The 27067-nt window shown below is 40.2% G+C and overlaps 1 protein-coding gene across 1 annotated transcript in view; it reads right to left on the bottom strand.

Moving 5' to 3' along the window:
- The window catches only part of trus (programmed cell death 2 like trus), a 63851-nt gene that overhangs the window by 14778 nt on the left and 22006 nt on the right, over positions 1–27067 (bottom strand). The window contains exon 3 of the mRNA XM_083133894.1: positions 17170–17895. Coding sequence (XP_082990020.1) covers positions 17170–17895 — 726 coding nt within the window. The remainder of the gene's footprint in view (positions 1–17169; positions 17896–27067) is intronic.

Genomic DNA, 27067 nt, shown 5'->3' with positions numbered 1-27067 from the left:
TGGCTGTGAAACCTGGGTCTCAAAGCGGATATAATTTGGAAACTGATATTAAGGAAAATATTTGGCCCAACAAGACAGTCTAATGACATGTCAGGGTGGCTATTCTTAGACCACGATAATATTCAAGTATCATTCCCAGCTTTCAAGGCAAATTTTCCAAAAATTCAAGGCTACAAGCACATGTTTTCTCTATTTCAACTTATGTATTACTGCCTCTGACAAAGGAACAGAGGAGAGAAATCATCCTAATATCCGGGGAATGCAGTTCCAGAGACATTGCAGAGGTCTACAACAGGCGGCACCCAGACAGAAATCCAGTATCGCACAGAAGGGTCGCGTACATTATCGGCAAATTAAAAAAAACTGGCAATGTCGAAGATAGGGCTCGTAGTGGTCGACCAAAAACTGCCACCAATGAGGAGATGGCAACGATGTTTCTAGCATCATTTGTGAAGAGTCCCATGTCTCTCACTGGAAAGTGGTATCAGCCAGTCCTCCATTGTCCGGATATTGCATACCAATCGCTGCCATCCAATAAGCTGCACATGCAACATAAACTAAACGAGGATGACCCAGATCGACGGGTAGAGTTTTGCACGTGGGCTACGAACCAACACGAAGTGGATCCCTTGTTTGCACGTGACATACTGTTCAGCAACGAGGCATATTTCTGTTTGAATGGGGAGGTCAATCGGCATAATTGTTGGTACTGGTGTGACAGTAATTCAAACTGGGTGCAACCAAGTAAGGAACATAGTCCTGCAAAAATGATGGTGTGGTGTAGCATATGGACACCCGCATTATTGGTCCATTTTTCATCGACACTACCTTATCAGCACAAGAGTACCTGACGCTTCTTCCGGAATATGTGTTTCCTTCCATTCTGACCCCTGACGGCAACTTTCCTTCTTATTTTCAACACGATGGGAACTCCAAAATCCCAGACATTTGCTATCATTTTCCAGACAGGAACTCGACAATAAGGAATGTGGTGTCATATTACTTAAGCTTTACTGGGTCACCAACGGTGTGAACATGTAAACAGGTGTAACCCCAGGAATAAGCTAGAGGTGACTGACTAGGCATTTGTTTAGTAAAATCCATCGCAATAAATATCTGGGACAATGGGGGTCATTGGTCAGTTTTGAGCTATCAGTCAGGGGGTGCAGAATTACGATCAAGAAGTCAATCAGGAGGAGAGAAAAGTCGGAGCATTCAGACTAGCATCACACACAGATTCTTCGTTTATTAACCAGTCTGTGGTTCGACACCTCGAGGAAGCACTTCCATACAGTGAAAGACAGGTATTTTCCATTCACCATGCTGGTCCAGTCTTAAGGGGTACAAAACACAAGTGTTGCATTTTGCCATTTGAATTTATCGCCTCTCGCACGTTACCATTAAGCTCTCAATGAATAGCAAGTATGCCATTATTGACGATGAGTGATGAATGAGCTAAACAACCCAGGTTCGATCCCAGTTCCATTTAAGAACGTAACGTGGATGGAGGTGCTGGGTCCTTTAATTTTTTTTTCAGTAGGAAATGAAAAGAGGCAATACGTGGCACTGGATTTCATTCATTTCTGTCGAAAATAGAATGAATATATAAAATTGAGGATTTCTCTTTCCCAGCAAGGCTTTTCAGTTTAGGCAAAAGTGGAAATGATGAACATGAAACTGAAAATTAGTTTTAAATGTCAAATCAACATAAAACGTTAACCACTGATTACAGAATGCATTTAAAGTACAGAATCTGTACAATGACAGTAGAAAATTTCTTATGTCACGTGCCGGAAACATATTTGTTAAAACACTATAATAACACACAAACAGCACGATGAAAAACACTTAGGAGTTCTTCCAAGCTTTCAACTCCTTCACGGAGTCATCTTCAGGGCTGGTCGAAGGAAGACGGAGTGGACGCGGTTGTAGTTACACTGGTGTTACTTGATGTGTCCGCCGGCAGATGTTGTTGCGGTCTTGCAGTGTTGGTAAGTGTTTGTATGCTTGTATTGTTGGTTGGGGGAGATGGATTTTTGAGTTTTACTGTGTTGTACCAAGAAGAATAAAGATTTCCACATAAATTGTCACTGAGATTATTTGTGTTTTTGACCATGTGTACCCCTTCCTTAACATCCCGTTCAATTTTTCCTTTCGCCTGTGCAATGAAGGAAACTCAATCCTGTGGAAGTTGGTAGTTGGTTTCTATAATGTGTTTGGATAAACCAGAAGAACTTGCTTTCCTGCGTATGCATCCTATGTGGTTGGCGAAATGATCTTTGATGGGTCTTTTGCATTGTCCTATGTATTTTCGGTTGCATTCACATTTGATGCTGTAGATGACAGAGTTTGTTAAGGGGTCTTTGTCGTAAGTTTTGAAGCCTGCTAAGTTTTGTTCCTATGGATTTTGCCGGATTTATATGCTATTCTGTAATTCAGTTTTCCCAGGATGCATCGGAGTTTGTTGGAAAGGCCTGGTACAAATGGTATTCCTAGCCATAGTCGTGGATCCTATTCTTCGTTTGTGGGAAGGTGGTTTTTGGCATCTTTCTGTTTTATACCCCCCTTTCTTTCACTTTTAGCAGGTTCTGGTCTATTACACTGGGGCTGTAGCCATTAAGGGAGGCCTGTTGTCTTAGAATGTCCAATTCTTCTTGTAGCACTTGGTTGTTGGAAATTAAGTGCACGGCTCTTCTAACAAAGTTGTTCCAGATGTTGTCTTTTTGACCTGGTGGGTGGATGGAATGTTTATGTATGAATCGGGATCCTGCCGTGGTTTTGCGGTAGATTTTGGTTGCAAAACGATTGTTTTCTCTGAATATGGTGATGTCGAGGAAATTTAATGTCCCGTTCTTTTCTTTCTCTGTGGTAACTTGAATGGAGTCACATACCAAGTTCCAGCTGTTGACGTAATCTTCGAACATTTCTTCAACTTGATATATAATGAGGAAGTCATCTACATATTGGTGTGAAATGATGTGTGGGAATGGTTGTTTTGACCGTATTTCATCTTCATAGGCTTCAAGAACCAAATTTGCTAGCCATGGCTAACCCTTCTGCTTGGTGGAAAATTTTCTTTTCAAAAGTGAAGAATTCATTGTTGAGGCATATGTATTTTCAGGGCATCCAGGAAATCCTCTCTGATGAGTGGTTCGATTCTTTTCTTGGCAAGTAGTTTCTCTACCTCTTCAAGGGCTTTGGGTACTGGTATGGAAGGGAATAAATCCTTGACATCTATGCTGCCGAGGGGGAGTTGGTCTGCATTTGGGATGCTTGTGACTTGTTTTTTGACATCTGCTGTTGGCCACACAGTATTTGAAGGTGGCTTTCAATTCCTCCAATTTATTTAGTAAAGTTTTTGCAAGTTTGTATCTAGGGTGGGAGTATCCTGCTATTATCGGGCATAGTGGCCATCCCATTTTGTGAATTTTTGGTAACCCGTATATGAAAATATGTTGGGGTGCAATCATGATTAGTTTGTCGCCGGTTGGGAAAATAAGGGAGTTTTGTAAGTAAGATTTTGTCTCTCTGATGATTCTAGATAGAGGGTTCCTTTTAACCTGCTTGTAGTTTTCTTTTGTGACAATGTTAATGATTTTTTCTGAATATGACCCTTTTGTTAAGATGACGCTCATGTTACCCTTATCAGAGGGGATGCACCACAAGTTTTCATGTTCTTAACCAGTTTTTGAAGTCGCTTATTTCCTGTTAAATTTTATTGGATTTATGGTCCCGATATTTAAATTTATTGATCACATTTTGACACTGACCGAAACGAGTTTCTTTCTAATGGGTCTTTAATGTGGCAAGCCACTTTTTCTATGTTGCAAACAGGAACTGTTTGTGTGTTATTTTAGTGTTTTAACAGAATCTGTACAGTTGAACGCGAAATTTACTTTTACGCGTCATTGTCATTTACGTTACGATATGACGATAATATGAACAGTTTGGATCAGGGCATGAAATTTCATCCACGTATCAGAAACACAGGCATTACAGTTGCCATAAACCAAAAAATGGACAGCTCTGATGATGTCTTCTGGAGAATACATGCAAATATGCAGAATCCAAATGTGTAATACAAACACTTAGCGTGACTCTTCTGTCATTACAATTCGACATTTCTATACAGTCAACTCTCGATTCAGCGACCTTTCACAGTTCCCGGGAAAAGGGTCGTTATTTCGAATATGTCATTATTGGAATTTGCACCAATTTGCAGCTTAAAGGGAGCTCAAACGGACACAAAGATGCCTAGGAGATGGTAACACCATTTATCCTGGTAGTTATACAACCTGTTATGCACAGGATGTGTGTTGTGAGAAGGAAAATAGAACATGAAAAAGTTTTCACAAAAGAGAATTTAAAATAATGTTACTTTATTTCAATTGTGCACAGTCGTTGCTTTTCCAGGAAATTCTTACAATTCTAGTTCATGAGAAACCCGTTTGCACTGAGACCAATGGAAAGGAAAACAATCTCTCGCTTATTGCAAGCGAAACTCGAAGAATCTTGACACCAGTCAGACTGGTGCCAGCAAAAGTCGGGAGATAATCGGGCAGAATGAATGTTGGATTTTACACGGGTTTACTGGAGCATTGTCTGTTACAAGATTAACTGGTAAGATTAGATCTCTCGGGAGAAACAACACAACCTCTCTAGGTACCAGACAAAAAAAAATAAAGGCAGGGCTGTAATTTTCGTTCTGGTTCGGCTGTGTAAAATACAGCGTAAAAAAAGTCACTTTTCTTTGCTTCAACCAACTTCATTCACCCTCCTTCCCCATTCAAGGGAGCAGTCCAAACTCCTTCCTCGACTTGCATTGTAATCCAGTGTGAAAAAGGAAACGTGCAACTTGCGATCTGTTTTCACCCAATGCGTATTCTAGGACAAGTCATTAAACAGTGTGGCAGTCGATAATCATTCGGGTTTGGAATTGAATTTCACTTTAAACTGTATATTTAGTCCCGATTAGCCCATCAGCATAAAATGAACTGAAAACAAGCTTTATGAAACTGCACATTTTCACATATCAAAATGGTAGATCCTTATTTACTCTCACGTTAATGGACAATTTAATGTTCAGGGTGGCTACAAACAAGCAGAAATGAAATTCCCTGACTTTTCCAGGTTTTCCAGGACAAAATTTACATTTTCCCCTGACAATTACAAACTAAACTAAATCGATGTTTTTGCAAATGTAAATAACAAACTCATACAGATCCACGTATGGTTTTGCTAAGTACCAATATTATCTTCTATTAAATTGACTTAATTTCTCTATTCTCTATGATTTGAATTCAAACTGCAAAATAGTGAATTTGGAAAATTATTACAATTCACAAGCTAAGGAAGGATTATGGAATTTTGTCATACGCAGTAAGTTTAAAATAAAATACTTGATTATTTTTAAAGTTACGACTAAATGAGATAAGAGTGAAGAGTGATTGATTAAGAAATACAATTTGTAATTTATCAGTCTCCTTATACATTCTCGTTATTATATGTTGATATTTCCAATGAGGTTTGGAACCCTCTGCTTGCAAAATCTATGAGTGCAGACTCATTTTCCAATGCATAAAGCTACTTCTCTCTTCTCTGTAAAGCAAACAACTTAACTCTTGCATATAAGAGAAACAACTGAATCGAACAAAAGAAAGTGTTATATTTCTTTACATTATCAATGGGATGTCTGCTTCAGTACAGTATATCCAAGTGAAGTGCTGTGAAACTGACAACATGCAGTTATACCATTAATGCTGACGAAAAGAGTATCTAAGTATTAGAAATTTAACGCAAGGAATTTATAGAACTGCATTGTATAGGTACCTGATTTAGCTAACCAACACATTAAAACAGGAACACTCTAATAATAAAACCTTCTGAAAGTTCATATACGAGGGGCATCCTGAAAAAAGCTTCAATGGTGCTTATACGCAGCACTAGTGGTCGGTGAGCGACACACACACATGCAGGCAGGAAGAAGTGGCATGTAACTGTAATCTGGTACAGTTGCAATGCAGCCGGTTTAGGACAGTTCTAAGTTAAAGATTGCAGCTCTCATACAGTCTCTCACCGACTGCGATGTAGCCTATATTGCACGCTCAGAATTTGGCACAGAGCCACCAGCAATCGTGTGAGTTGTGCAGACCGGACATCGTGAGTGATAGTATGGTCAGACGATGGTGCAGACAATTCACGGAAGGCCAATCGATTGTGCACAACCCCATACAGCTGAGTACACACGGGCCCTATGCATCACTTCAGGTGAGAGATCTTAGACCACTCCCTGTACAGCCCTGGCCTTGAATGTACCGACTTTCATCTTTTTGTTTAACTGAAGAGGTTTCTGGCAGGGCAAGGATTTGACAGCTACATTGCGGTAGAGATAGTTCCAGTCTTTGCTGTCAGACACATATACCATGAGCATACAAAATTTAGTGCAATGCTACGACACATGCCAGAACAACGGTGGTGATTATGCCGAAAATTAGGTTAGGACTCACTGTTCTGTAATGCAATAAATTACAACTGATATTCTTGTTTTACTTATGCCTAATCGGTAGGACTTTGATATTTTTTTTTTCAAATTGGTGTATTTTATTTTTTAAATTTTTACTATACGGTGTTATTTTCCCAAAATTCACATTTTCATTTTAGCGCATTTTCTGGCAAATATCTGAAATTATACCTTCATGGTGTTTTTAAACTACTGTTTCAAATTGTAAGTCACATGGCTTACGCCTCTTCGCGAGAGTTTGATATCTTGAAAGTTATTTTGGGAAAGTTATTTTCCATACCCCTTTATTAATTTTAAGACAAGGATTTTAGATAATGGAATTTTGGTGTGGAGTTAGGGCCCCACACTTTCTTGATCACGGCTGAAGGTGGGGGTGATGTGATCAGCACCACACTCCTGGCTACCTTTATCCCTCAAAGTTTCCTCAAGGTACCAGCTTCATATGATGCTGGGTGGGTGCCGGAGCAGTTTGAATAGGTGGAAAACATCCCGATTTTCCCCCGTAGGGGATCGACCCCGGGTCTCTCGCATAGTAGTCAGATGCCCCAACGACTGAGCTCCATTATTACTCGCTCGACAAATGCCGATAGTGCGCACTTAGCTTGTTAATTCAAAACATATCTCATGCGACAAATACGAAGATGTGGCTCCCGTGTGAGGGTAGATACGCACTCGATCTCCTGTTAGAACCCTGCCACTTTGCTCTGTGATGCAAATGGTTTTGATAGAAGTTGAAAATACGTGATTTAATGTGGCTGTCGGAATTATTCCACGTACGTATAACTCTATAGTTTATTCTTGAGTAAAATGTTGGAAAACATGCATGTTCTATGTACACAAACATGGCCTAGAAAAGACAAGGATCTTGGATTTCATGGGATTTTTCGTTCTTTTAGGACATTTCTTTAAAACAAATCGCTAAAAATGCCGACAATTCGCATTTTTTGCCAAATTCGCATTATTTCGATATTTCGAACGGGCGAAAAATGTGTCCAGACATCACTGCACATTCCTAAACATAATTTCGCAGCAATTACAATTTTTCACGGTTTTGGCGTCTGCGAAAAATCAATGTACAGTCATGGAAAAAAGGTCTTCCCCATAAGGCTTTAATAGGAGCAAGTAATGCAGGAGGGTAGGCAACACATATTGCACCCTTCGATGATCGGGTGATTTTGCCTGTCTTAACACCGAGAAATGTGTTCCACGCGAAGGTCAACATGACAGGAAAGCAAAGAGGGTGTCTCAGATTTGTTTATTGTCACAACTTAGTGTGGCACAGGTCTACTACAAAAGTGGAATTTCGTAACAGAAATATGAACCCACTCCTTTTATTTCGTAGCCGATTCCATCTTGAAACTGAAATTAAGAATATTAGTTAACAATGTCATTGGTAAACAATAAAAAAATGTGTTAGACCCAATTCTTTAATACCTTATCATAATCTTTATCGCAAGTTTAAATTTTGTTGTAAGTCCACTTTATGCAAAAAAAAAAAAAAAAAAGGTAAAGTTCTCACCTGTGCTTGGCGCTACGCCATGAAGGCGTATAGGGGGTGTGGGGGTAACGCCCCACACTTTCTTGATTCGTTCGTGAGTGGGGATGATGTGATCAGCATCACGCCGCCCCACACTTTCTTGATTCGTTCGTGAGTGGGGGTGATGTGATCAGCATCACGCCCCTGACCGCCTTTACCCCCAGGGTTTCCCCCAGGTACCCATGTCATTCGACGCTGGGTGGGCGCTGGGGCCGCTTCCAACGTTAGAAAAGTTCCCGGGCTTGAACCGGCCGGGAATCGAACCCGGGGCCTATAGCATGGTAGTCAGACGCGTTACCGACTGAGTCACCGGCACAGATAGACTAATCTGAAGTGCATACAGTTTAAAGTGGGATCCGAACCACTATGTGCGATCACCTGGTATCGTACCCCAGACCCCTTGATTACAAGGCCTTACCAATACGCAATCAGTGAGGCGCACACAATCTTTGTATTTCGACCTTTTTAAACCTATATGTATCATATAAGAGGTTGTTTAACGTTGCTATGCCTCTATGGATTATATTTAGCCAGCATTCGAGCACATAGCGTCAGGTTTCATAGAATATAAGCTTATCTTTCATGTTTATGGTTTCCTGTCTGGAGTAGAAAAACTGGCAGGTTCCCATAGCTTTTCTTTCAATAGTCTTCCAATGGTTGCATATCATATCACTCAAATTTGATTCATTCGTTTCGAACACAATCCCCGATGGCGCAGTGGGAGCCTTGTAATTAAGGGATCCCGGGTTCGATACTCGGTGGAGGAACATAGTGGTTCGGATCCCCCTTTAAACTATAGATCCATTCACGATTAGCCTAACAGGACATAAAGTGGACTTAAGACACCAGTCAACCAACCAACACAATCCCGTTATTGTCCAGATTATCGAATCCAGAACCTTCGTCGCGAATAACATAAGCAGGAAGACAACGTGAAATAACCGAACAGAAACAGAACCTAAAACCTACATCGGATAGATTGGATTAAGTCGACGATACAGCACGGGTTCTGAAATGAAAAAGAATACGAAAGTTGAAGGACCTCTATACGCACCCACTTTTCCTCCACTCAATGGGGAAGATATCCTTCTAGCTGAGAAGACTTTACGTAGGAGTGCCCTGAGGGAACTTCAAGGCCACGACGATAAAGTGTTCTACGTGCAATGACGGGACGAAAACATACGTCAGATAGCTGGGTTCCTCCTTATTTCGTACTCCATTGGCAACAGGAACACGTGACCTCGTCTTTGGTAGAGCAGAAGCCTGCTTGCTTGCCACCACCCTTTAGTTCAGTGACCTTCGCCCGTAGTCAGCAAGAGTGAATGACTCACCATATACTTGTTGTCTGTGAGGCTACACAAGAATAGATATTTCGTTGTTGGCTGTAAGTATTGTTTCATCTGCAGTTATATCAGTTAACATTTCAATAGTTTCCTTCCTAATGGTTACGTTAGTGATAAACATGTAAATTAGTTCTCGACAGTGAACGTTTTATCTATTTGAACGGGGGATTTTTATACAGCCTGCATGTATTATTTTTTCCTGAAACAAGAAGAAATTCGAAGACGCAAAAAGAGTTGTATAAGAGTAGTTAACAAAAGGAAAAAGAAGAAGAAAACGAAAATGTAAATGCTGAAATAAATTATGGTAGAGATCGAGTGAATAACATTTTGTCATGGGGCCTCCTTGATGGCGTAGTGATAACGTCGTCGCCTTGTAATCAGTGGATCCCGGGTTTGATACACGGTGGATGCACATAGAGGTTAGTATCCCACTTTAAACTGAAGGTCGAGTCCAGATTAGCATATCTGTGCACCAAACCAAAACTAAGAAAGAAATTGTCACAGTGTAAGAAAATTTCATGTTCAACCAGATACGAAACAAAAGGGAATAATATATTGCAGGTTGGAATTCACATCTGTAGCATCTAACCAGCACAATTATGAATCGCAACATATCGTATCAGATCCATTTTTATTATACATGTATGATAATATAAGAGAAGTAGAGGAAAGAGAAAACCAAGCGAAACACGGACGCCTTCTCCAGAATTTCAAATCTCGTTACATAAGGTGCTGGGTTGGAGTCCCGAACAGGCATGACTTTCTTGTTCTTGCCCTTTTATCTGCTTCATTTCATCATAATTCATCGTTATGGTTTACCTGCAGGGGAAGAATAATGACAATAATTGCCAATACAAAGCCAATGACAAACAGAACAACTCGATTACGGAGGTGCCAAGAAGAAACGAGACTTGACAGTTTCTCCGTCTCTCGGTTTCTCGAATTGAAAATTGCTCTCCCGTTCTCGGTCTCGATTAGTTAAATATAGAAATCGAAAATGTATGTGAATGAATATACATGTATTTTATATATTCCGGTTTTGTAGGAGATTTCGTGAGAGATGAAATAAGTACTCTTCCATCGTATTTATTTTTATAATTTTTATTCCCTGTTCGATTATCGCGACGATAAGGACGAGTGACCATTACATGAAATTGATGACGAAATAGTCAAACACCCCCGACAAGGACGGTACTCAAACCCGGGAACTTTGGCGACGATATCGAATGTCAATCACTTAATGAGCTTGACCACCGAGCCTGCTTAATGTTGTTTCTGTCAGGTAATTCGTAATAATATCCCACATTCACTATCATTTGCTTCATAATTTATCTTATTGTTGTGATTAACCTGAATTCAAAGAATTAGTTGAAAGGCAAAAATGCAAGATTGAATGTCTCTGATGATACTTCGTGCCGAATAATATGACGTGGTATTATGATATGAATTTATTAATCATATAATATGCCTATTCATTCCATTGATTGATCCCAATTGAGCACAAAAAATATGCTATAATGTCCACTCCATGGAGGAGTGGTTAGCACAGCGCGCTACGATGCCATGGGTCACTGGTTAGAATCTCGACTTGGGCGTGGGTGTCCTTGGTAAGTGTCCCTTCATCAATTTCATCATAGCATCACTCATCTTCATCGTCGCTATTTGCCAAAAGTAAAAGAATAGCAAATCTAAATAACAAACATCCAATCAAATCGAACATCTCTACCGATTTAATTCTATACGGTTCCGAATTCCCACTTTATTACTGCATCTTAAGTCATTTTACAGCATCTCAATTGTTTTCCGATTCGAAAACATTTGGAATGTTGTTTTGTGCAGTTGATTGTGCATTGTTTCGTTGTTTGGATTGTTTAATTAACGTCGCATTAATTAGTTTTAGACCAATCGTGACGGGGGAAGCAAGAGCACAAAGAAAGCGAAAAAGACAAGGAAGAGACCACGGATTTCTTTAAAGATAGCATCCCGTGAATACAACTCAAGTGACTGCAGAATATTATGAATACAATTTATTTCGCTTTTTCCTTTTATTTCTGTTTCAGTTATTTTACTTCGCTTTTCTTCTACCACTCGCGTTACTCGTGTCGGTGAGGAAGAATTATAAACTCGTGAAATGGACGATGGTACGCCTCTCCCACGGTTCGAAACTGTCAGTACAAAATATTGTCTTATTTTTAAAATTTACGGGCAAATATGGTTTGTCACGTAGCAATTTTCGCTTATCTCTTTCTCAAGGGGTTCCATTACCTCTCTGATGTCGTAGTGGTAACGTCTTCGTCATGTAATGAAAGGCTTCCGAATTCAATACCAAATAGAGAGGCATTTGGTTCGGATCCCATTTTAATCTTTAGGTCCAGTGCATGAACTGGACTTAAACAATTAACGTGTGGCATGTGGTCTGTGATGAGAACCATCATTTCAGCGAACCTTCTTGACAATGACTCTAATATCACATGAAAGAATAGTATTTCCTTACGAGTAGTTCTTGTCAAGAAACCAGTTCCTGAAATTTTCTTCTGGAGGCATCGTAGCACCCAGCTGTTTGTTGTGGCTGGGGCACGAGTCATGTGACTCATGCTATCAAAGCTCAATCCTTCCCGAGAACTCAGAATCACCAGGCAAACTTAAGCGAATATTTTGTTATTTGGGTTGCATAAACAACAGGCTTTAAGACGTTACGAAATTCTACGTCCCGTGGCCCAGGTATTTTTTTCTAAGACTGTACCTCCTAATTGGAAATTACTTTCTGGCCACCCCTCGTATAAATCAGTACATGGAAGTGAAAATTTAGCAGGACTGGCAGAGAAAAGTCAATTCTTGAAGGAAGTGATATGCTGTTATGATTGAATGATTCGAGTAAATATGATATTAAAATATTTATGTATTTATTATTAGTATTAGTATTTAAATATTGGGCATTAACTTCACTCAGTGAGAGATTAATGACCATCTCTCACGAGTTCAAACAGACAGGACAGAGAGTGGCGTTAATTTCATTGCATTACTAGTGTTGCAGTAAATTTGAGGTTGGGAGCATGCACTTGCCAATTTTTATAACGTTCACCAATGCAGATTTATGTTTCACTTTTCCGTGATAGTATTCAATATATATCCCGTTTGGTTGGATTCTTCTTGATATCTAAGAATATTGCAATGTCATTGTAAACGTATGTTAACTTGTGCGAATCCAGTAATTCGTCAGGATGATAAAAGAAAGTCTTCGTAAGCACTGCTACACTTAATAAGGTGAAGTGAGCCAGAAGAGTAATAAAATTCCAGCAGCATATTTGCAGTCTAAATCTATTGTTGTTTATGCATGCGATTTTTGTTCGATGTTGCAGCTCATGCAATTTCTGTCGCATGTTGTAATGAGATACTTTATCGGATGGCGATTTTCGACAAAAATCGTATGTATATCAATGGAACATATTTGTTTCCATGTTCCTTCAGTTTGCCCAACAAAATGCCTTACTACGACGTCCGACAACTATCGGACGGCGCCACCCGCTCTTATCCCCTCCATCTGTTGACAAGTCCCCTTACTACTTCCATACGGACAAGAAAAAATTATAATTCAATGCATTTTCCACGCAATGTTTAGAGGCTTAACCTTTACTCCTCCGATGATACCAACCATATGGTATCATCAGAGTAAGGTCGTACTGGCCCGATGATACCATATGGTATCATGGTGCTGATTACGAAATGAATGTGCTTTTTGGACCTTCATACTCTTATGTTTGGGTGGAAACTCTGATACAGGTCTGGAGCAAGCCTGGGAAATTCATATTGATGACCAACCTCTCCCCTCTCCGCAACATATCCATGACACATTTCCGAACAGAGTTTCACGTTTTGGCTCATTATTCAACCTGTATGCCACCCAGGAACATGAAACATGTTTCAATCTCTTTGGAAACGTCCATTCTTTGAAGAGAATACTAAGGTTTGCGCATTCTCCTCACAATAGCGGGAGAAGAGGAGGTAAACTCCAGATTTCTATGTTTTTTTTAAATTGAAATTCGATGGTCGCGACCCGAAACCCCCCTTCCTCGGTTCGGCGTTCTGAATTGTACACGGTTGCATGCTCTGATGTTTTATCTGCAAAACAAAACATATCCGAAGTAGATTGCTCCCTTAGTGCCCGAGTTACAACAATTTTCCTCCAAAAATGCAAATTACCTATTTTTCGAAAAAAAAAATAATCACGTTTTGGCTTATTTTTGAACTTGTATGGCACCCAAGAACATAACTCATGTTTCATTCTCTTGAGAAAAGTCCATTCTTTGAAAAGAATACTAAAGTTCGCGCCTTCTCCCCAAAATAGCGGGAGAAGACGGAGCAAACACCAGATTTTTGTTTTTTCCATTGAAATTCGGGGCACGTGCCCTCCCCAAACCCACTTTCCTCGCTCCGGTGTTCTAAATTGTACACCGTTGCATGCGCTGATGTTTTAGCTGCAAAACAAAACTTATCCGAAGTAGATTGTTCCCATAGTGCCAGAGTTATAACAATTTTCGTCAAAAGTGTGTTCGAAGTCAATTAAGACGAAATTCCCTGACATTTCCCTGACTTTTTTTGACACCTCAAATTCCCTGACTTTTCCCGGTTTTCCAGGTTTTCCAGGTCTGTCGCCACCCTGATGTTGGATTTAGGAGTATTCTCGATGTCAAACACCCACCCTTCCAAACGTTTTTCCCTTGAATAATGTCTTTTTAATCAGTCTCAGCGACCATTCCTACATTGAACACACTTTTTTTTTTCCTCCACATGAATAGTTCTGAAGAAAAGCCGATGCAAATTAAATTTACAGATTTGCTTATCAGAAGGCGCAGAACATGAAGTTATTTTTAACTCTTGTTTTCCTTTCTGGAGATCGAATTTCGTTATCCCAAATCAAAACAGCTTTGCGAAATTCAAAACAATAACTTTTGCCTTCGCGCTGGTTATCGGCAAGTAAGAGCTTTGCAGACGCTAGACAAAACACCGGTGCCAGCTGCATAGCTGCATCGTAAAAACAAGGAGACCAGCTGGAAGTTCGAGCAACAGGTGGCGGAAGAGAAAAGTCCCAGCATTTTAAAGATAATGCAACTGTCGAAGACGGAACTTTTAACAGCAGTGTAAAGAAGAAAGAAATGACCCTCGCTTTACATTTTACCATGCAACAGACAATAATACGGGCAATATTTCCTATGCAGACAACAGCATTAAAAAATAATAATAATAAATAAATAAAAAAAACTGAAATCTGCAATTATCAACATTGCCATGCACACCAGTGGCGGAGAATGAGCTGGGGAAAGGGTAGAGGTTTTTTTTTTTTTACTTGTTCTATGGTTTTTGTTCGTTTTCAAGAATATAACCAGAACTGGTTGCCCCATTTTAGACGTCAAAGGAAAGGAAGAGGGGTGGTTCCTGTAATCAGCCCGCATCAGCAAGAAAATCCTGGCTGAAACAATCTGCATCCCCCTCCCCCCCTACGTTTGCTGACAGGAAAAGAGGGAGAAGTCAGTAAGCCAACGGAACACTTTTTTGGCAGATATTATGACATCGACACAATTAGGAAAACGTATGAAGTGGGAAACGGGAGTTATGATGCACGTAAGATCGAAGTAAACTTTTGTGGAAACTTGGATGACAATGCATTAAGCGGGTTGACGATCTTTAGTTCACCTATGTGGTTTTGATTATCTCTAACAGTTTTACTTTTTTATGAAGTGTTGCAGGGAACAAAGAACACGTTTTGAATGAAAGCGGTTACCGGAAGTTGTTGGCTACAAGGCCAAAAGTTGCTCACTCACGGGAACCTGCTGAACTCTAGGTCAGAGCTGGACAGACGGGCCAAACTTCCAGGCACCACGCATCTGTATTTTCAAACATTCCTGCGATCTTATCTCTCAAGGTGGTGTATTTATCGATGAAAGAGCTTGACCTGCCATACACATTGGCAAAGACTGCAAGTCCAGCAGTCATTTCGGGCTGCTCCCACCCTCCCCCGTGAGTTTTCAGCAGCTCTTAGGACAAGGAAACAAGTCAAGTCGATTTAAAATAACATCCAAGCACATTCGATCTTCTCTTCTCGTGTATCCAAGAGCAAGCGTGGCAAAACAAGCCTGGCACGTTGGGTAGCGGCAGTCGGGTGCGGGTTAACATTGGTGCACTTGAGGGAGGGGAGGGCAGAGGTCAAGTGCTATTGGATATCACTCAAGCATGGTGTGGTGGTGTCTATTTTTAGTTCAGACCTAACTGTGAGTGGTAGAGCGCTCGTAAAGGGAATGAGTGGAGGAAAAAACAACGCATTTTTCGGCCGATTTCCTTCAATTTTTGAACTTTTTTTTTTCCCAAATCTTTCTACATTTTTCACGGTTCCTGGGAAAAGGGTTGTTACTTCGAGAGGGTTGTTATACCCAGGGTCGTAGAATCGAGAGTTGACTGTATTTTGTAAATCTGCTAACACTGACAAACATGAATACTTTTAGAGTGATCTACACTATCATCATTTTTTCTTCTATGTACATATTCCTTGCATTGTAGTATTATTTCTTTGTAGTTTACGATTCTTACAAGAACATAAACACAATTTTTGATGTAACGTTTCGAGAGTACACACGCTCCCTTCATCAGACATTTATTTTATGTGGGGTAAGCAACCACCATTGAAGCTTAATCTTATGGAAGAGATCAAGAATCTTTGAAGGAAGGGGGATGATTTTGAAGTACAGTAAAACCTCGTTAATCTGGACTAATGGGGGATAAGTTGACCAGTTTATCGAAAGTCCGGATTAACTGAAATAACCTAAAAGAACAGTAGAAAGTGCATTAAAACTCCGTTCATAGCAACAAACCACGTTTATTATGGTGTATTTAAAGGGCATAGGCCTAAATACACTATACATTACAGTACAAAGTCTGCCGGAAACAGAATTTCATCAATGGTTGACTGCCATTTCCTTGGGAAGTTCTCCTTGTTGACTTCTAGCCATTTAAAACCTTGCATTCTGCTGTTTTTTCCTTTTGCCTGTACGGATTAAGCGAAGTCTGGCTTATCGGGGTCTGGATTAACGAGGTTTTACTGTACTTGATGATATTTCGGATATATAATAAACAAATTGCTTGTTTCACAGCTAACTTGTTATGTTTTAACAATCTGACATTATTCACAAGTTCCGCACAGTGGCCGTTTTGTCTAAGGCATCATGCTTTGGGTTCCGGGTACTGGACGTCTGCAGGTTCGAGTCTTCTGGGGGAAGTGTAACAACTTTTCTCCTGAGATTTGGTGAGTGTATGGGACCAGTGGCCACCAACCATTGGGAGGAAATTGGGGAGCTACGAATGAGTAGTGTAACCCTCTCACAGAAACCTATGACGACGACTCGGGGTTCATCGTACTGAAACATGGCACCTCATTACTGGTTGGCCGATCTCCCACCTCGAGAGGTAGGAGTGAGGCCGACAGTTGGTAGGTAGGCCTTGGCCCTCACGGGCTGTTGCGCCACTGGTTATTAACATTATTGACAAGATTCATTATATAACAGCTTCTTTTTAATTTTGTTAAAATTTATGCCATTATATAAGTGTAATATTAATGAAACTAACAATGATGGAGCGTGTGTTCTCAAACCGTCACATCAAAGATTGTGTTTATATGCTTGTAAGAATCATAAACTACAAGATAAATAACTATACTAAGACTAAAAATACACTAATAGCAACCTATCGACACGATAATCTTATGAAAAATAAAAGCCTACCTTACGATCTGACCAGGATTTTGCTGAATTTGAGAAAGGAACTGGTGAAACATTGCATCCCCATGTGCTGGAACTCCTCTCTCGTACTTTTCTAAAGTTAGGGCCTCCCCTTTCCCTCCATCAGACATTGGGGCCCTCTGGGTCAGCTCCTGGTAAGTCACGCCTTCCCTTACTTGATACTCTTGCAGTAAGTCTCTCTCGTGTTCGGAGAGCGGAGTTCCTTCAGTTAGTACCTCGTCCACCACATTGACAAAATGTGGCTCGAAGATCGGCTCCAGGTTCTCCGGCCGGTTCACTACTTCCTGAAACAGAGCCATTATGTCCAATTGGGTAGAAGTTGGTGTATCGATGCAAACCACTTCACTCTCGTCACCTTCGATTTCAGCCGTAGCCACCGGGGAATGCAACTGACCAACAGCTCCGGCAGAGTTGGCGTTTGGGTCCTCCACGGTCAGGTTTTGCAGCTGGACAGCGATATCACTATCCTCATCATTGTAGCAAGATTCAATGCGGTTTGTTCCGAAGTTACCAAAACAATCATCCTGGTCATCTGTGTCCACACTCATGTTCCGCCTCTGAATGATGTTCCCGTTTTCCTCCTCGTCTTCTTCGCTGCCCCAGTCATCGGCATCGTCGCACCAATCTGTTGTGGACATGGAGCCCACTTCCTTCTGATCTGTTGACACTTTGGTCGATTCCAATGTTTGACTTCTGATGCATATCCAACTGTGGAAATTAAAGGCTTGTCTTAGGATGTGAATTTAAATACTGTATACAATCAATAATGCATTATAAATACTGAAAGATTTAAAATATCTAAACTTACCGTATTTCTTCGAATTCAAGGTACACCTTTTATTTTGTGCCTTGAATGCTGAAAATTAAGTGCACATCAGTTTCGATAATGTCTTGGATCTGAGTATATATATGTAAATACACCACAGTAACTAGAGTAATGTACAGAGTGAGCCATAAGTCAGTTGTGAACTTGACTAGTGCATATTACCCATAAGTCAGTCGACACTAGCAGTTATTGGGAGTCTCGAGTGAGGTTCTGTGTGACATTGATTGTTTGTAGTGTGGTGTTTGTGTTTGTTGTTGTCTGAGAAACAATGAATAGAAAGTTAACTACAGAACAGCGTGTTTTTATTTTGCAAGCATGGTAAAAACATGACCATAATTACAGTGATGTTTATGATTTGTTTGTGGAACGTTTTCCAAACATCAATCCTCCATCTCGACAAGGTATTCGCAAATTGAATTCAAGATTTGAAGAGACTGGGTTGGTAGCTGAGCTTCCTCATTCAGGTAGGCCAAAGTCTGTCACTACAGAAGAAAATCTTAATGTTGTCGCGCAATGTTTTGTGCAATCACCGACTAAATCTCAAAGAAAAGAAAAGCATCCAATCAGTATGGAATTGCAAGAACAAGCCTACGAAGGATGCAGAAAACACTGAAATTGAGACCATATAGGCCTACTTGACTGCAAGGCCTAAATGAAGATGATCCGGATAGACGTATTGAATTTTGCGAGTTGTACGCAATCCGACAAGAAGCCGATCCCAATACTAAAAAATGAAGTTTATTCCGTCAAGAATCGTGATGTTGAGCATCTGAAGGTATGAATCCTATCAGCATTTGAAAACCTACAGTCCAGGAAGATTTCCGACAAAATTTGTACATCAGTGTTGAACAGATGCAATGTTTGCATAGAACAGCATGGAAACCACATTGAGCACCTTTTGTAGGTTAATTGAACACAACATGTATAGGATGTAATACCTATGTTGTAAATTACATTTGTATTTTCATTTGTTTAGTATTACTGCACTAAATGCACTTTTGACAACTGAGTTATGGCCCACCCAGTAGAATGAAGAATTTGGCAATTTCAATAAGCAAGTATTTTCCTCAATGTTTTACCCTTAACAAAATTTTCTTCTGTTGAAATTTGTGTTACAACAATCAACATTTTACAGCCAAAGGTCCCAGGTTTGAATCCCGGCCTGGACATGGGTGTTCTTTGTGTGTCCCTTTCATCATATCATCACTCATCCTCATCTTCGCGATTAGCCAAAAGTGGCAATCAACATTTTACAAGAAGGAGTCAGTCTATTTTTAACAGTGAAATACAAATGGGAAACAATGAAAGAACGTTTATTTTTGTGCTCTTTGCAGTAAGAAAGCGAGCAGTGAATCAGTTTTTGCAAAGTGCACATTAAATGGACACCAAAAATGGAGAAACAAAAGCATTACTCATATCATGTAGTATTTAAATGGAAAGTTATTTTGTGTCCCGAGGAATTTAGAAACCGTGAAGCTGGTTGATGATTTACTGAAAGTGAAGTGTCCCTTCATTGTTGGAGAGGTCAATGACAGCTGTTATTTACAACGTTATTGTTCTAATGATGAGTACTGGTACTCAATGCCTGCACCTTCAATTGGAAATATTATTTTTCTCAATAGCTGAAGCATAAATTAAAGTGCACCTTACATTTGATGGCAGGGTTAGACAAATACAGGACACCCAGTTGCGATGGCACCTGAATTTTCAAATTCAGTAGGCTTATGGACATTTTCATTACTTTTTTTTAATACCTTTTATCACATGTATCATTAAATCAGAATAATAAACGTGTCATTTTAAATTTTTACACTGTTGCTAGATGAATTTTAAAATCTGCGAAGACATGGTAGAGTTGACCATATAAATGTATTGCATAGTTATTCATGCTGTTACCAGTTGAGTCATGTTTAGGAAGGCCACTCCGATACAAGAATTAATTACTTTTAATTTATTACAAGGTGTACAACTTTGCTTCCGCCGTTTTTCCCCAAATATATGATGCTGGAATGAAAAACATTGCTTACCCAGGCATTATTCAAAGTATTGTCCATCGCTGGCCACTACTTTCTCCCATCTTTCGGGCAGCGTATGAATGCCGCGTCTAAAAAATTGTTCATCTTTGGAGGCGATCCACGAATCGATCCACTTTTTGACTTCTTCATAAGATCGGAAGTGTTGGTCAGCCAGTTCATGAGCCATTGATCTAAACAGGTGATAATCAGAGGGAGCGATGTCTGGAGAATAAGGCGGGTGGGGTAGGACGTCTCATCTTAATGTTTCCAAGTACGTTTTCACCACTTTGGCAACGTGGGGTCGTGCGTTGTCATGCTGCAAAATCACTTTCAGACGTTTTGAAATGGCTTGCTGTGTCACTCCCAATGATCGTGCCAATTCTTCTTGAGTTTGACGCGAGTCTTCACTCAGCAATGTCTCCAATTCTGCATCTTCGAAAACTTTCTGTCTTCCACCACTATGCCGGTCTTCGACGTTAAAGTCACCATTCTTGAAGCGTTGAAACCACTCACGACAGGTTCTCTCACTTATAGCGTCCTCACCATACGTAGTGGAGAGCATTCGATGAGCCTCAGCAGCAGTTTTCTTCATATTGAAACAAAAAAGTAGTACCTCCCGCAAATGGCGAGAATTTGGCTCATACACTGACATTTTCAATCGCGAACAACTTCACGATGCACACACCACTCAACTAATGTTTGAATGCGGTTATCTTGACAGAGGTCCAAGCTAACTGCGTGACGTCTGCGATCTGCTTTTTTCGACCGCTACTTCCTGTTGTTGCCACCTGTCGGAAAACGGCGGAAGCAAAGTTGTACACCTTGTAATTAATACAATATTGAATTAAAAGTTGTAAGATTACATTTCAAAATATGTAGCTCTATCTTGGTTGAATTCATGGCTTTCTTAACTCATATTGGGAACAAAAAACACTGGCTGCTGAGTAAGAGGGATTGGTACCCGAGTTACTTATAGTTTTGTCTTCACCTGGCATCTTGGATTTGAAGAAATACAGTATTTATATTTTATAAACCTCAGACACAGCAGACAGCTTGCAATTTAAGCTGAACTCATCATTAATAGAAGACAATAAAACAACAAAACATAAACAGTAAGTCATTCAAGATGGTATAATTTATGATACAGTAAAACCTCGTTAATCTGGACTAATGGGGGGATAAGTTGACCAGTTTAACAAAAGTCCGGATTAACTGAAATAACCTAAAAGAACAGTAGAAAGTGCATTAAAACTCTGTTTATAGCAACAAAATCGTTTATTATGGTGTATTTAAAGGGAATATGCCTAAATACACTACAGTACAAAGTCTGTGGAAAACAGAATTTCATCAATGGTTGACTGACTTTTCTTTGGGAAGTCCTCTTCTTGACTTCTAGCCACATTTAAAACCTTGCATTCTGCTCTTTTTTCCTTCTGCCTTTTGCCTGTCCGGATTAAACAAAGTCCGGCTTATTGTGGTCCGGATTAACGAGGTTTTACTGTACTATCATTAGGGAGCGGAGTTGATGAAATGCCACCTTTTTTCTGACATCTCGGACATGATGCCCATTAAATATACACAATATTACACTTCGTCTAGAACCCAAAAAAGTTAATTTTAAAGTGCATTTTTTTTTGCATTTTTGCCAATTTTCAGGTTTTAGGACATTTTCCCCCATTTTCGGCATTTTTTGCAATATTTGGTGTATTGTTTCATCATATTATGTCACTTCTTTCATTATGTTAATATTCTTGAGTCTATTCACCAAGGTGAACATAGGCCTATATATATATATCTCGCAGGATTGCAATTTACGAGCAAAAGAAATGCTGAACTGCTGAAAGTCTTTGCTGTGTCTGGGGAAACCACCTGGTGCCCATCTAGCGCAAACTCAGATTTAAGATCAGATAAGGAGAGGCTGGAAATACCCTGGCCAGACCCTGTTTCCATTGGAAATCCTTGTTGCATATTTTAATTGGATGTCCATGTGGTATCATTTGGTGCCCTTTTTTTCTTAAAGCAAGACTGCATTTTGTTTCATTTCCTTTTCATTTCAATTTTTAATCTGAAACTAACAAATTTAATAGTCATTTTTTCCCATTTTTAGGACATTCTATAGGTCACATACCTATATTTTTTACATCAACATCTTCTGCTCCCTATTATCATCATTGTATTTTTCTTGTATTATGCTGCTTTTCTGCCACTTTTGGCTAACTGCAATGACCAGGATGAAAAATGATGTGATGACATTGATGAAGGGACACTGGTAATGAAACACTTATGATCAGGACAGGATTCAAACCTTAAAACATTTGGTGGCAAGACTTGAGTTGTTGTTTTTAAGTCAACTTTATGCACAGTAAGGCTAATCAGGACTGGACCTACAGTTTAAAGTGAGATCCGAACCACTATGTGCCTCCACCGGGTATCAAACCCGGGAACCCCTTGATTACAAGGCGGCGATGCTACCACTATGCCATCGAGGAAGCCATATTTGATGGCAATACTATGCTTGTCCACCAAGTGCTGCATGAAGAGAATTTCGCTCGAGCACCCGATAGTTCACATGGGCGATGCTAGATGGTGTATGGAATTGAGAGCTCTTCCACTCAAGCGAATAATGTTTGAATGAATTGTGACATTCAAAGTTTAGTAGCACATGTGTAACCATCATTTGTCTGTGGCATTGGGTATTCAAATATCGACCGTGAAGTAAAAGATGCAATGAAATTCAAACATAAGGGTACATAGTCATCATCTCCATGTAAAAATGAAGTTTTGTGTATCTTACAGAAGGTTGCCCATGATAAAAATAGTCGATTTTGAACCTCACATCTGGCTAGTAAATCCCCTTGCGCCACCACCGATTGTATTTGATGTGACGGCGACGGGCACGAACGATCGCCCGGCAGCGTAGTTTCCACTTTAGCAAACTCTGCGTAGAATGGGAAGGGGAATGTCTCGCCATACCCCTTTGGCAACTTTCACAAGACCCTGCAAGGTACAGGGACGGCGTCGAGCAAGTGCAAGTTTGAGGAGTCCAAACCCACAGTAGTCCATTGGTGAAGCGTCCGGGGATTTCACAGGGATGGACGAAAATGTAATCACTCAAATTACTCTCTCTTCAGCCTTCCTTGCATAGAATGCCTGGGATGCTCGAGCGGTATAGCTGGAGGTCTTGTCCATGTGAATCCATACATGTGCGGTCTCGTCACCATACAGGTGGAGGATGTGTGTCATACAGAGGGGCCATAACGTTCTCCTGGAAGTAAGCTGCGTTGACTTTGGTGTTGGAAGGCACTCTGACAAGTGGCAGCGTTCCCCGCAATATCCGGCCACCACCAAAAATCCCTTGGAACACTTTTCCTTGCACTGCAGCACGAAGTCAGAACGGCTCTTCTGGTCTGTTGGTCTCATCTAGGTAGAGCCACCTCTCATCCAGGGTACACACCCATTTCCACTTGTCCCCTGCAAGGTATGTTTCATATAGTTTTCTGGTGTTTGTGAACCTCTCCTAGATGTGTCACTCGGTGAGGCGGTGTCCGCGTGCTTTGTGATGTGCTTCCAATGAGAGGTTCTTCCGGATGATGTTGGAAACTGTGCCTTTTGAGATACCGTGGCGTATAGCCAAACTTCTCTGTGTTGGGGGATTGTCATGTGTCAATGATTTCCTAATGGCGTGCACTGTATTGGGGGTTGAAATAGATGATTATGGGCTGAAACTGCCTGTGCAGACATTTTATATACATGTATATGTTTCTATGATTGTTGTCACATTATTAAAATGATGTCTGATTTAATATTATAACTGCATCTTATTATTTTGCAGATTATGATTATCCTTTTAGATGCGTTAACAATGTACAGGTATGTCCTATGGTATTTTTAACTGATTAGGCAATTCTGCAGCATTCAAATCCGTTAAAATTAATCAAGTTAATTTCATGAATCTAGACCTTACCTGAGTGTAAATGAATAGATTTATTTATTAGAATTGTTTCTTTTATTATTTTAATTATATGTATTTTGGTTAGAGTTGCTTTTTAAGGTTTTAATGATTGTACCTAATTAGTATTTTTCAGGAATTTCGAACCTTCTTAAAGTTTTTTGGTACGTACCTCAGGATTTATCAAACCTAATTTAAGATTTTTAGGAACTATTTTAGGATTTTTAGTCTTCCTTAGGAACCTAAAAGCACACTCATTAGAACCTAAGGTAAATTTCTCGTATCGGACAAATGGCTGAAATTTGCTAGTTTATTTAATTTGAATATTCGTACTTATGTATTCTGCATTGAGAAACATTGCTGAAGGTGGAATTTCGCTTATTTCACGGAAATAAGCTCTATTTGCGATATATCGAGTAAGTTTTCTTCGTTTCTTTTTTGCCTTCGGTAACATGCAAAATGGCGGTCACAGTTTCACTACCGTACTCGGCATGCAGTGTTTCCACCCCACCACACCCAAAAATACCTACGTAGCCCCACAAACCATTGATGCATAGCCCCACGAACTATTCATACATAGCCCCATGTGCTTTTAGTGGAACAAGTCTTTTGACATGGAGGTGAATATACGGAAGAAGTGCAAAATTAAGTTTATGGAAAGGTTTCCTGATACGCCGTGGCCACGGTGGCTCAGTCGGTAACGCGTCTGACTACCATGCTAAAGGTCCCGGGTTCGATCAGCGGCCGGTTCAAATCCGGGAACTTTTCTAATGTTGGAAGCAGCTCCAGCGCCCACCCAGCGTCGAATGACATGGGTACCTGGGGGAAACCCTGGGGGGTAAAGGTGGTCAGGGGCATGATGCTGATCACATCACCCCCACTCACGACCTGATCAAGAAAGTGTGGGGCATTAGCCCACCCCCCTCCCCCTATATGCCTTCATGGCATGGTGCTAAGCACAGGGGAGCACTTTACCTTTGTTTTCCTGATACAGATCCACCACATCATAATGCAGTGCGGCGGTTGATCGATAAATTTCACAGAACGGGATAGGTGAAGAATGGGCCAAAATCAGACAGGTCACGAGTTCTAGCAAAGGACAAGTTACAGGATATTTCGATTAGAATACAGCAAGGCTCAAAGAAGTCAATACGTAAATTGTCACAGCAAGTGATTGTATCGTACAGCAGCACAAGAACTGCACTGAAAAAGCACTTACATTTACACCCCTACAAAATAACAGTAGTGCAAAATCTGCAAGAAAGGGACCACGAGAAGCATGTTAAGTATTGCCGGTGGTTCAGAGACTTTATTGCTGCCAATGGAGAGGATATTCTCGACTTCACATTTTCCTCAGATGAGGCCTGGTTTCATTTATCCGGTTACGTGAACAGTCAAAACAAAAACACACATGCTTCGAGTAGCAAAACCATTGGTAATGCAGTTCCGCATTTGCAATATCACGCTCCGAAGAAACGACAATGAGTGGCTTACAACCAACTGTCCGTGTACCAACTAACATCAAGAAAGGGAAGTTTTTCTCTGCGTAATGTAGCGTAGTGTAGGTGCACAGTTACCTTTTGCTCACCCAGTACAAATAGGTATGATACATCATTGGATTTGATTTTGAATTTAAAATTTTGGGTGTGTCAGCACTAAGGCTATTTTGCACCCGTCACATTATACGGGGTCCAGCCCCTTATCGTTACAAAAAATAACTCTAACGTTGCAGAACTAAAATCATAAAATATTAAAATCTTCTGACTTTCGCTAAAAGCTGAGGCGGTAAAGGGGCACTCAGCACACACAAGGACAAAAGAACAGAACAATACAAACAAAATTATACTGGCCATGGGGCCAGTCGCCAGAGCCTCGTTAGTCTTCAGTCGAAGGTGCACTAACGTGGAAGTGAGGTTGACATTTGGGTGTACTATGTGGAAGGTCACCCCTTACACCCCGATACATCATTGCAAAGAGTATGAATCAAGGATTCCAGAAATGTAGGATTTATGGTGAGGAAACAATTGGAAGTGGAAAAAACATAGTTAAATTAAACATAATGAGCCTAAGTGGCATGAAGATGTAAGTTAAATGGCTAATTTGTTATGTAAGGGTTGTTACGTTTAGTTATCTTATTTTTGCTAAGAGAACCAAAACTAACGGACCTAACCTAACAAGGTAGGCATTCCTCGAGAAACGTCACAACGCAAGATTGTTCTCACGTTGTGCGATAAGGAAGACAAGTGAAGTCAGGGTCTCTCTTATCGCACAACAATCAGATAACCTTGAACAATAAAAGAACCAAAAACCATATATTTCCCAAACAAATTGAAGAAAACAATTTAAAATAACAAACATAATTTACAGCTATTAAAAAATAGAAACTTCAATATCCAAAAATAAAATGAAAATCATAAATACGGATGAAAACACGAAATAAAGAAAGTTGAATCCTAGTGGAAATTAGCATCTATATTAACGTTAAAAACCAAAGTTCGACCTGGCAATACTGTGTGTTTACAACATGAATGTGGAGACAGGAAAGAAGCTATGGTAAGTAATGTAAGAAAGTTTGTATTATTTCACAGAACTGGATTATCTAATTGAAAAATGCACAGTGCTAAATCGAAGGTCAAATTAAGCACTACGAGTGAACATATATTTTTTCTAGGGGGGGGGGGGTACAGGGGTACATTGTACCCCCCCTACATTTTTGAAGGGGGTACTGTACCCCCTAAATCCATAAATCGAGTTGTACCCCCTGTACCCCCCTTGCTAATTTGACAGCAGACGCAAGGTGAAAGAACCTATTTTAAGTTCACCCAATAAAAAAAGTGTACAGTAGACTCGCGATTAACCGAGTCCCGATTAACCGAGGCTCTGGGTTAACCGAGGGAGTGGTTGGAAAACATCGCGCTTCATAACGTAACCCCCTGTTTGTTTATGGAGTCAAGTCACTGTCCGCGCAGCACGTGTTCGTTACATTGTCGGTGTATCCGATTGTTACGGTGGTGTTTAAGTCTGTGTAGGCCTATTCTAAGCGGAAAAAGTAATCTTCTCATTTATGTTGTACTAGTAATAAATAATTAC

Source organism: Lepisma saccharinum, chromosome 13, assembly GCF_977018435.1.
Source record: "Lepisma saccharinum chromosome 13, izLepSacc3.1, whole genome shotgun sequence".
NCBI lineage: Eukaryota > Metazoa > Arthropoda > Insecta > Zygentoma > Lepismatidae > Lepisma > Lepisma saccharinum.
The sequence above is the reverse complement of the archived record's forward strand: the minus strand, read 5'-3'. Positions and strand labels throughout refer to the sequence as shown.